At 44.3% G+C, this 12,624-nt stretch overlaps 2 protein-coding genes across 2 annotated transcripts in view; both read left to right on the top strand.

Annotated features, from left to right (window-relative positions):
- The first annotated feature begins 2,129 nt into the window (after positions 1-2,129).
- Positions 2,130-4,526, top strand: hoxb5a (homeobox B5a). The gene is made up of 2 exons (XM_053852405.1): positions 2,130-2,871; positions 3,669-4,526. Exons 1-2 carry the CDS (start codon positions 2,229-2,231, stop codon positions 3,914-3,916), a joined length of 891 nt encoding a protein of 296 aa, XP_053708380.1. The 5' UTR covers positions 2,130-2,228; the 3' UTR covers positions 3,917-4,526.
- A 6,438-nt stretch (positions 4,527-10,964) lies between these two features.
- Positions 10,965-12,624, top strand: part of hoxb3a (homeobox B3a) — a 33,864-nt gene continuing 32,204 nt past the window's right edge. Inside the window, exon 1 of the mRNA XM_053852401.1 lies at positions 10,965-11,361. The gene's annotated coding sequence lies outside the window, so the exon portion shown is untranslated. The remainder of the gene's footprint in view (positions 11,362-12,624) is intronic.

The following is a 12,624-nucleotide window of genomic DNA, read 5'->3' as shown; positions in this document are numbered from 1 at the left end:
TTTCTATAAATTCTTCGAGCTATCTACATTCGAAGTTTGTCGTCATTTAAAGAAGTAGTAGTGTGTGGCATGCGTGTTCATGCAGAATGAGAGATGAACATTTGGATGAATTACTCATGATAGTATTTTTTGAGAATGAGACATGAACATTTGGATGAATGACTCACTACTGACTGACTACCTGACTATCAGATCAATTGTGATGCTTTTGTGCATCACCATGTTCCAAACAATGAAACATGAAAGCCAGTTTATTGAAATAATAAGTATCTTCAGTAGGTGTGTCACCAACTCTTATTTAAATTTGCACAATCGCCTGCATCCAATGTTCTGCCCCTAGCACCAAATCCTGGACTGCTTTAATACAAGTTGGTACAGTTTATTTTGGGAATAGAAATAGCAGTAAGGCAAATTCTATTAACTAGGGAAGTGAGAATTTGTAGCAACAGTGAAGGAAATATGCTAATCTTTCCCTTTGATTGAATTTTAATTTTCTGCATGAATATAATCTGTCGGTTCACTCACAGTCAAATCACTCACAGTGATTTTGAGAGCCGGGCGAGATTAGTGAAGTCCTGTCTAAAAGGCAGCGGCTTCAACGCTGGGCATTTGTGACAAGGATCAGAGTGAGTGTAAAAAGTCTTATGCTAAAACATCCATGGGTGTTCAAGGTATTGTATTAGAGATTGTGCTCAGACATGTGCGTCAATATGTGCAGCACCTTCCCCTGGTGGTCATCCGCCTCCACAGGCCTCCTTTCTTGGCACACTTGAGGCGTCGTGCTCTTCAGCCTGAGGCCCTGTTTGAGGTCGTTGAGCTCTTGATATATCGAGTTTAAGTCTAGACCAAAAGCATGTTTGTTGGGTCTAGTGGCAATATGCATATATGATTTCCATCACAACTCCTGGTGTTCCTGTAGACCAGCTCACATGGTACTACAAGCACACATGCGCGTGCACACACACACCGATGTGCATGTTCTTTCCCAGACCCCACCTCCCCCGACCCCCTCCCAATATTTCTCTGTCTTTCGTTTTCGGGCTTCCATTCCCTCCTGTCTTCCTTTAGGCCTGCAGCCTTCCATCTGTAGACGAAGAATGTTAGACCTGATCTTTGACGTCCACAATGGATGGAAATCTGCTGATTTATGATTTGTTGATTCCACGGCTTGTGTGCGTGCGTGCGTGTGTGTGCGCGAGGGCGAGGTGGAGAGGGGGACACTGCGCGCTCTGTTTGACACGCATATGTGTGCGTGGGCCGAACCATGGGATACATGAAGATATCCAGATCACTGCGTGTGCAGGGATATAAATGGATGTACGGGTGTTTCTCTCCCTTTCGCTTCCTCGTTTTCTATCTTTTTATTTTATTTTATTTAGCTATCAATCTTACCAACTGGGCTTGACCGATTGTAATGTTTCTTTGACAATGTAACGACGTGTTATTACAATACTGTCGATATGGCAACAAACTTCTCTGAACAGCTGTAGCTATTGTGACGCCGCTTTAGTGTTATGTGTGTTATGCTTAGGGTGATATTAAGTGTCAACTTGCGATAGTACGAATACGTAATGAACACATATTCGCTGTTTGGTTTAGATCACCGTTGCATTGCTTTTTCCGTTTAAAGTTCTGCATGGCACTTTTATAGGTAGGGTTTTTCTCCACTTGTTATTTTCATTGGTTGGTTTCATTGTTTATTTACCTATACATTCCCTCAAATCATGAGCAAAATCGGAATCCTCAACTGAACTTGTCTCTGCACCAAATGCTGTGTGCAGTAGGTGGCGCCCCGAGCTTAGGCCCGACACCTCTGCGTGGCTTGGGAGGGTGAGCGAAAGAGAGAAGGAGGGAGGCAGCGTCAGCTTTCTCCGCCCATCCTTGCATCATTAGAAAGCCCAGAGCATGAATTACCCCTCCGAAGTCATCGGCGAGAATTTACGACTGGTCAACAAAAGCACGTGATCGCGCCCCCTCCCCTCCGTGTGTCTCTCTCCTCCCTCACCTCACCCATCACCTCCCCCCTCACGCGCACACACACACACCACCCCGCCCCCATATTTCCACGGCTCATACAAAGCTAAAAAGCAAGTACAGTGCAGCGCCATAATTCACTAATACGTCATAAATCGTTGAAAGTACCGCGTTATAACGACCTAGCGAAATCTAACAAATCAAGCGCCCCTCCATCCTCAACTGCAAACCTGCAACTATCTGAAACAACCTAAATGAGCTCGTACTTTGTGAATTCGTTCTCTGGCCGCTACCCTAATGGCCCCGACTATCAGCTGCTAAATTATGGAGCCACCGGCGGAGCGATGAACGGAGCGACGTTCAGGGAGTCCTCCGCCGCCACCACCATGCACCAGGCGACCGGCTCTTACGGTTACAGCTACAATGGAATGGACCTGACTGTCAGCAGCCGCGGCGCCAGCAGCTCCGGAGAACACTTCGGAGGCGGCTCGGTGGTCGGGGACTCCCGGGGATTCGGCTCACCCGCGACGCAGCGTGGCTTCCGACAGCCCTCCAGTTGCTCGCTCGCCGCGGACGCCCTCGTCTCACCCAGCTGTGGCGACATCAAACTGGCGACGGAGTGCGCATCTGCGCGTTCCGTACCGCCGGGAAACAGAAACCTCAGCTCCCCGATTCTTTCGCCCACCTCCTCGACCGGACAACGATTCACAGAGCTGGACGACGACTCGCCGGAGCAAGAGGAGCTCCAGCACAGTCAGTCCACCCGGACCGGACACGCCAAACCCGCGCACAAGCAGGAGGTCGCCATGGCAGGTTCAGACGCCACTTCCACAGCGGGCTGTGAGGTTCAGACCCCACAGATATTCCCGTGGATGAGAAAGCTCCACATAAGCCATGGTACACGTGTTTACTGTTCAATCTTCTTCAAACAAGCCCGTGTCTTCACGTTGTGTTTTTGTAGAATCCACAGTCGCGGTGTTGTTCTGCTAGACGTGAGAACAATTTGCTTGTCGAACCCTGAAAGTGACAGAATTAGCCACGGCTGCCTCCGAATTATCACAGCGGGGACTCCTGGGTTAACATCACGTGAATATTAACGAAACCGAAGTCAGTTTATTCGTGTTCAGACTGTTTTAATCGGTCAAGTGAAATAGTCTCCACAAGATTCCAGGGACGCAGGGCACCGTTTAAAAACAATGCCCTCTTGTAGGTTTGCCCCTTTGACTTCATTCCTTTTTTATCTGTGAGAATTTCACAAAAGAGTCATAAATCTGCCAGAGAAGCGGCAATCCGGGGAGCTGGAGCCCCAGCAGACTGAGCAGCACTGAGGAGTGGAAACCCAGACTGCAGCCTTTAGAAGCGCTGCTTTCAAACGCGTTATTACGTGTGGGTTTTATTAGTAGAGGAGCAGAGCGAGGTCGTAAAAGCGCATGGAAGGAGGCGCCGAAAAGTGATTTGCAAACAGAACAGTAAGGAGGCAAATAAAAACACGCCGATGGAGGAAATCAGGAAAATGCAAAGCGACCTAGATTTTTCTTTTATTCACTGTAGCAATCTAACGCGGAGACACCTGTGGCTGACTGCTCGTTGTCATGAAAACATACGTCTCTAGTCTCTATGTTACACTCGTTTGAAATCATTATAAAGCTGATGACACCCGCTACACATGTAACAGCTCTATTCCAAACCCTCAGATATGACGGGCCCTGATGGAAAGCGGGCCAGGACGGCCTACACCCGGTACCAGACCCTCGAACTGGAAAAGGAGTTCCACTTTAATCGGTATCTAACGCGCAGGCGGCGGATCGAGATCGCGCACACACTCTGTTTGACGGAGCGACAGATCAAGATCTGGTTCCAGAATAGGAGGATGAAATGGAAGAAGGACAATAAGCTGAAGGGAATGAGTATGGCAAGCGCCGGGAGCGCCTTCCAGCCATAGAAGAAGAAGGGGAAAAAAACCCAGGCCAGCCCGAAGGATCCGTCAACCACGCTGGGTCTATTTCTGTCCTAATGAAAACAGTGAGGAAACTTGACGAGCCAGCAAGAAGGAGTGACTGATGAAGAAAAGCCAGACGTCAAATTAGGCAAAACAAAACGCGTTACACAGCAAGCACTTTTGAGTTGTCCAGCATGTTAGAGCAAAGGGAAATTCGTGTGGTACTGGCTCCTGTACAGACACAGGAGGGTGTTGGTGGTCGTATTTTGTGATGGACAGAATAGAAATACTACCTAACAACCATGCTACCTAGACTTGTCGTTGTGTGTTTCAACATTTTATATTTGAATGTGTGACTAAATGTTAGCATGAAAGCTCTTATTGGAAGTTTCTTATTGCATAAGTATTTACTTGCCAGTAGCAACCGCGTGTATCGTGCCTTAAGTCCTTTACGTCTAGGTTACTGTGTTATTTACTTTATTATGTGTATGTTATTCTGAAACGTGTATCTGTATATTCATGTTGTAACTATTGGACCCAAAGAGGATGTACATAGATGTAATTTTTTTATGTGACAAGTTGGCTGTCGTTCCAGTTTGTGTGTGTGTGCGCGTGCGTGTGTGTCGTCCAAGGCCTTTACAACCCAGGCTGTTTTTTTTATTTGTATCACAGAGTTAAAATGGATTAAAAAAAATAAAGTTACTCGTCAAAACGAAATGTGTATCGAAGGACTGTTATCTGTCCACTTAAAAATTGATAAACATGTATTCGTGGTAAGAATATTCCTCATTGATGACTTGGAGAGCAAAAAATATATATTTAATTAATTATTATTTTTCCCTCATTTAAGACGTTTTATACGACTCTCTTCGGACGCATTCGCCCCACAACCAACCAACAACAGGAGACGACTCCACTTTTCTGTTCGCCATTTCGATCCAGGCGAAACCAGTTACATTATCCCGATTTACCACTGAACAACAGAAGCACATATGCACTTACCACTGCTGATTCGGAGGTGCTGTGGTGGGTTTAAGGTCCGAGCCCTATTTGGGTGCATCTACATCGTGTGTATGTGTTTTTGGGACCGTTTTGAGCTGGGCCACAGCATAAAAATAGCATTGACATTTCAATATGTTAAACGGATGGAGGTTTTTATCCTCAAGTTACGTCGTAAAAATTCAGACTGGCCACTGATCCATACCTCTCACTGGTTCTCTCCTGATCACGTGGGGTCCATAAAGTTAGTTTTATGGTTTTGGGGAGTTGACAATGTACAATATATTTCACATTCTAGAGAGCAAGTGACGGTTTAACGGCTTCGCGGGGATCCTAAAGGGGTCAGTAAAGCGAAGACGGAGGGAGAGAGGGAGGCAGTGTGCGTGGATGTAAGTGAGGAAAGGCCTCTTTTATCGGATCATTTTTTGTTGACACGCGGAGGAGCCTCAGTTTGGAACTCGGTTGAGCTTGCTGGAGAGACAGGGCCAGAGCACAGTGAGTAGTGCCGCTTGTAAGTAGGCCAGGGAAGTGGGGAAGTAACCAGCTTGTCACTCATTCTTACTGCTGTTCTTTCTCGTGCGTACCCAGTCTAACCGATATATAGATAGTGTATATTAAATAATGATGGTTGAATGTACTAGATGGTGACCGTAGCTGCGTCATGTGTTAAACCTGCTTTTATGAGACCAATGCGCTATATCTCCACTGCATGCTGAGATCACACGTAATGACGAGCACACTCTTTGAAATATATAAATATATATTGAATTTATATATCTGAACTCCAGTGATGTGTGTGTGCCATGATCAGAAATGCATTTTCGAACGAATATTCGTTATTCGTATATATATATATATATATATATATATATATATATATATATATATATATATATATATATATATATATATATATATATGAAAGCTTTGTGAGTGACCGTACGTGTAGATGTCTGAGTCACTGACATTCCTGGCCAGCTGGTCAGGGTCGCAGCCTTAACGGGATGTACTCAAAACCAGCGCTGGAGCAGTTCAATGAATGTTTCTCACTGTACTAAGTATCTTATTTCTAGACATAATCCTGCTCTTACAATATTTACAGTAGCCGCTACTTGACTAAAGAGTGCTGGCGTAATCCCTGCTCTTTGACGAACAGAGCACGATTTTACACGAGGCTTTTTTTTTTAACCGATGCCACACCACTCGTGGAACAAAGGCATTTCTTGTGAAACCGAGAGAAGGATGCTTTCCATTCTGTCATGGCTTGTTTTTATACTTATTTGTGTAAAATTCCGCAATTCATCTTAAAGAAAAATTATATATAAACAGGCTGGTACATTGTAGCGGGCAACTCACTGACAGTAGCGGTAAAATGACACACAACACAACATAAAGAACGCAGTTATACACAACCACTGTTTGAAAAATGAGGAAAGTGGAAGTGTCAGAAATTACAAGACCTGTTCTTCACTCTGCTCCTTTTCAATCTGTATAGCCTAAGAATAATTACTGACTTCGCTACAACTATGTAGCCATGTGATATCAACTTAAAAATAATTCATTCATATCATTGTGGTGTCATTAACGGCTTCTAAACTAATATTACTAATAGTACCACTGCTACCACCACCACTACTACTACTACAAATAATAATAATAATAACCTGCGTTTTTATTTGCTGTATTATGACGAACCCCCTGTTGTTTGTCCTACAGCCATACAGCACTCAATTATCAATGCGTGTACGAATGTGTTTGTGCGTGTGCATGTGGGGGATCTTTGAGGAAGTTTCAGTTCTGTAAACAGGAAGGCGAAAAAATTCCTTTTTTCAACGACGTCTTCCTTCTAATGATGATACAGGAACACCCTCTGTCGCATCTCTACGCGGACGAGCGGGGACGCGCCGCACTCATGTGAAATACATGCCATGCCACATGACTCAAATGCAGTTGCAGCTCCCTTTCTTGTCGGGATATGAGACGTGAGATCGTATATTCATTTGACTTGGTTGTTTTGATGTGTGAATGTATTTACTGGAGGAGGGTTCAACCCATCCCGGGTCTGTGACGTGTCCTTCTCTGCGCGGGCTGCTTGATGCGTGAGCTGAGTAAACCACCGTTTCCTGCTCCTGAGATGAACTGAAAGTGTTGTGATGCTTTCGGATTGTTTGTCTGCGGTATAGACCAGACCTGAGGTGAGTGACCCAGAGAAGCTGCCATAAACACACACACACACACACACACACACACACACACACACACACACACACACACACACACACACACACACACACACACACACACACACACCGTGTGTTCCCACATAAGTGCTCCTGTGATTGCTTTAGTTCGACGTTTCCGTGGCAGTGCGTCTCCTGAATGCTGATGGGGGGAACCGCTCGGCCACGGCTCATGAATAATGCACCAACAGGAGTCATCGGGAGGTCAGCAGACAGACGGGTGTAACGCATGCGCGGGCCCACTCTGTTGACCTCAGGAAAAAACAACTGGTTGCTTCTATTTACTCACCAATGTCTCCCATTTCCGGATCGAATGAAAGTTTTCCCTCACGTCAGTGAGAAACTTGGACAGACTGAGGACCCTGAGAAACGACTAGAATACCTAGAATTAGTTCCCACTAATACAACACAAGAGTATTCAGTATGTTAACACTGACCCATGAATGTAACTTTTGCATTTTTCAGCTGACACTGAAATCCTTGCGCTTGTGATTTATATCTCTTTTATTTGGTTGGGAAAAGCGTTTTAAAACACTCACAAAAGACACACGCATGCGCGCATGTGTATGAATTTTCTTTGAGGTGGAGTGACATTTTAATATCCGCCTGGTTGTGACATGTTAAGGAGTGGTGTTGCCTCGCTGGCAGTAAGAGAAGGTCGCTGTGTATTGATCCAGCAGTGAGGTGATGCTCTGCAGCTTTAACAGAGTAATGTCAATTAAAGTTCACCCCTTGAGATAGTGCTATATTAAATGACTTGCCTGAGCCACCGTATGACTCAACTGCAGTGGCGGCCCCGAACAAGGTTCATATATTTTGATGGGATAAAAAGCTGACGCGGATCCTTGTGCCAGAGTCGTGTAGCTCGCCACTCTCGCCACCAGAGCTCGCTTTAGACCAGGAGGATGGTGCGCGTCCCCCGGATCCCTCTCCGCTCGCTCCTTCCTGGCAGCTCTCCTTGGTCTCAGCAGAGATTGAACGTTACGCTCTCTTGTCAATACGACCCCTTTGGACGCACTAAAGACGTCGGATGATGATTTTTGGGATACATTTTTTCTGCCTTACAAGCTGAAGTAACCCCAGGGTGATTGCGCCAGCCGGCATTGGAGTCGTCCAATGCCGGCTGGGGAGACGGAGGACGAGGTTCATGGAGTTGAAAGGTTGAAAGTTCAGCGCCAGCTCCCGCCTGCACTCAGTCAGTCTTGACCAATGGCTGGATATCAAAGGTAGAGGAGTAAATGGAGGAGGATTGGGGGGGAAGATAGCAAGAGGTGCTTCGGAGGTGAAGTTCTGACTGAGGAGTGAGAGAGAAAATAGATGCGTGACGCAGAGAGGACGTGCGTGTCTCCCTGTGTGTTTATGACCTTGGCTAGTGATGTCCCAGTAATGACATGTGATTTGATATTTGGCTAGAATATTAGCAGCGGGTAACTGTTCAAACATGCAAATGCCACCCTCAGCAGTGTCGGTGAACATGCATTGTTTAGATATGTCCAGTCCCAAAGTCAGGACCCGGGCTGGTTTCTGTAAATACCTCGGTCATCAATAATGTGAGACCCGCAGCGCTCTTCCTCTCCTCTTATCAGCAGCCTGTCAAGAGTTAAAGACGTATCTGCTCCAAAAATATGACTCTGCTTATCTGATGCTTTCGACAGCCAAATGAATGCTTTATTTTTTCAGAACAGACACCAGTACTCCCATTTCTAATTATAAATGAGAACACTCGCTCTAGGTTGACTATTTCTTTGTGGCTAATTCTTCCATCTAAGAACCTGCTTTAAATCGACTCCTCCAGTTCTGGACTGGAATGCTTCAGTTCCATATATTCTGTGAATATTTGTGGAGATAATTTCTTATTACGGCCTGTGGTTCATAGGCGAATCATGTCAAGCTTCATTTTTCACTCTCATCTTTTCCGCAATCCCATTGTCATAGACAAAATCCTCACCCAACATGTTCCTGTTCTCATCCTAGTTTAGTGGTGTAGCATGTTGCATTGTGAGTAGAACGCCATCTTGGATTAATACATTCTTTGTATTCCAGCATTTTCCCACTCAGATAATCTCAGTCCTCTTCAGGACATCCTTTGTCACATCCATGAACCTCAATGGCCGTTTTCTTTTTATACCGTCAAAAGATGAGTTGTGTGTGCCTGCGAGAGAAAGTTTTGTTGCAGTAGTCCCTGATATTTTTTCTTTGTGGACATTATCTGGACATTATCTGGAGCAACCAATACTGGAGCAATTCCCCTTATAAATTGAAAAGACACCTTACAAACAGAATTGCGGCGCATTTTAATATTTTATTATTACTATTTACATCACAGCAAGACAGACAATATACTGGAAAATGATAGCAAAGATAACATATATAAAGGCTCTTACATTTACCATGCGCAGCATGTTTTAAAATAAAGAATTCTTCCTTGTCCTCTTCTCCTCCTACTAGGTGGTAATTCCGATTCTTTCATACTTTACTTCTATGATTTTTCTCTGAATGATTCCTCTTGCAACACAATTCAAAACAACGGATGTGGGCCACAGTGCAATGCGCATGAGGACAACTTTTGCTAGTATGATGCGTCGACCGTCGTCAGCGACGATCCGTTTTGGATCCGAAACTGATGAGTCGATATCGGTCTGGTGTGAAACGTCAGTCAAAAAAAACGTATAGAATACGGGGAAAACATATAAGTTGACAGGTATGGCAACATTATAGCATGGGGGTGCAGGTTTGCATGTCTGATGTAATGAAATGGCAACATCTTACAATGAGTGCATGAAGAAGACCATTGTTAAGTGTGACCTTAAATCATGTCAGGATAGTTTAGGCAGATCCAACGTTTCCTCTTTCCAAAAAGTCTAGAATAAACAGTGGTAAACCCGACCTAACCCTAACCCTAACCCTGTGATCTACATGCTGTGTTCTGGTGTCTTTTGGATCGCTGACATTTTGCCAATCTTATTGAGGATTTGAAGATACGTGTGTGTTGATCTAATGAAAAACAAGTGAGTCAGTGAGTGTCACAACCTAGCATGTTAAATACTGAACCTTTTTGTGTTATTGTTGAGGCCATTTTCATCATTTTGATCGACTTTGTAGTCATTGGGAAAGTAGTTTTTAATGTTGAGTTGTTGCAGAAATGGTGGTGTCAGCTTCCATACGGTAGTTAAACAACCCAGTAAATGTATTACCCATCATCCATCCCAGTTATAGGGTTAAACAAGAGAATGTGTCAGGACACGTAGCTCAGTAGAAATGTGGGGACATCTGGCTTCTCCTCACTCAGTGAACCAACTTGTGTTGATCCTGTGGTAGATTCACCTGACACCCGTGCAGCTCTTCACCCTCACTGGCTCTTTTTGTGCTGCTGGATGTGCACTGCAATTCACATGTGTGTGTGTGTGGAGTGATGGTGCTTCGTTTCTGCCACACAACAAAAGGAAACGGGAGCAATGATCTTGGAAGATCCATTTTTCTTCAAGGTAATGACTTCAACTCAATTTGGGATGACGGAGAGACACAGGCACAATGACAGGAGGGGGGCGGGGGGGAGAAAGGGTGTGGAAGTGTGGTGAGGAGGGGGCGCTGTGGTCGGGGTGAACGGAAGGTCATCCAGTCTCGGAGATATTGAAATGTGGACCAGGGACGTGGGGTGACATGCCTCTCCCGTGAAACAAAGAGTGTGCCAAAGTGGCAGATTAATCTGAAAACTTAAGTCCACACACACGCGCGCGCTCACGCCACACTCACACACACAGAGTTAATGCCTTAAAGAGACCACAGTCTCCGCTTGGTCTCCCAACTGCTCAAACAGCTCTCTTTTACACAAGGGAACAGTCCGCACCGGAGTTCCACCGGGGTGTGGATCCATCTCCCTTGGAGCTCGCCTCTGACGCGTCCGTCCGTGTGACTTATCGTTACCGTTTAGTTCACCTGGTGGCGATTTCGATTCTTCTCGGCTTCCATCGAGAGGTGGGAGTCACGCGGAAACACCGTCAGTTTATTCTCACTGAGATGGCAGTGGCTTTGCCGAGGAGGCGAGAAAAACGTGGACGACAAGAAGTGACCGACGTGAACGCTGGGCTTCAGTGGACTGCAGTGAGAACGAGGACGGCCAGAAAGAAGAGGAATTAATTCCCATAAAAGGGACAATTGTTGGAAGTGACGCGGGCCGTGCACGAAGAGATGGTACACTCTCGCAACGGAGTGAGTAACGACATTTGTACTGCGAGATATGTTTGCGTATCACTGTGTGTGTGTGTGAGAGAGAGAGAGAGAAAGAGAGAGAGAGAGAGACCGCGGGCGTGCGCGGGTCTAATTGCACGCGCACAGACGTTTGTATGGCAGGTGCTTTTTTCTCGTATCACTTGTCACATGGGATCCACTTCTTCCTCTGCTGTTATAGCAATCCAAATGTATGTCTGAAATTTAGATAGATAGATAGATAGATAGATAGATAGATAGATAGATAGATAGATAGATAGATAGATAGATAGAGAGAGAGAGAGAGAGAGAGATAGATAGATAGAGGGATAGATAGATAGTGTTGAACTCGGCTGTAATTAATCTGGTGACCTCAGTGCAACACTTACCATGACAATAAAGCGACTGATGGATCAAGATTTATTCATCAAACGCCTTCAATAGACGCGCGACACATTTTTCTTGGGCACGTTTTCCACCCTAGTGATTTTTCAGGCTACGTTTTCCTTTGGCAAAGAACTCTTGAATACAACCTTGCGATCAGCCAAACTCTTACATTATTTATTTATAGTTATTTATGGGTTAACTGTGGTTGATGATTTTGGCCATAAACATACGGATTTAAAAGCCACATATTATGTCTGCATTTGCTGTCTGAGGCGCTGCTGTAGGTCCATACGATTGTATCCTTAAACATGTCGAAACTGTATTATTAATATTATTATGATCATAATCGTTATTATTATTATCATTATTATTATTGTTATTATTATTATTATTATTATTATTATTATTATTATTATTATTATTATTATTATTATTATTATTATTATGTTGTTGTTGTTGTTGTTGTTGTTGTTGTTATTAAACGTTTAGGTTTACTATGATGAGGTTGGTGATGATTTCCTAGTTGCATGTACGACAGAATCACCTGGGTTCAGAACTTCAACATTTGTAATGGATGATCGATCGCATTATCACTTTTAAATGGTGTTATTATTGTTTTATTTATGTTTTATCTTCTAGTAGCGTGATTCCATTACTTTGTTTTGAAGTGATGACTTACTTCGGCGTTTGATATCAGGTCAATACAAAATAATGGAGGATTATTTGTATTGTCTCATTTGTTAGATGTTGACGCATCATTCTAATAGTCATATTGTGTGTACAACCTTTTCTTTGACTAAGCCGGTTTTTAATGTAAGGCCTTTAGGTGGGATTATTGTTATTGTTGTTGATCGACAATATTAAAATAATAATAATAAT

This window comes from Synchiropus splendidus, chromosome 19 (genome assembly GCF_027744825.2).
Source record: "Synchiropus splendidus isolate RoL2022-P1 chromosome 19, RoL_Sspl_1.0, whole genome shotgun sequence".
In the NCBI taxonomy this organism is placed as follows: Eukaryota; Metazoa; Chordata; class Actinopteri; order Syngnathiformes; family Callionymidae; genus Synchiropus; species Synchiropus splendidus.
Note: the sequence above shows the minus strand (reverse complement) of the source record. Positions and strands in the feature narration are given on the sequence as shown.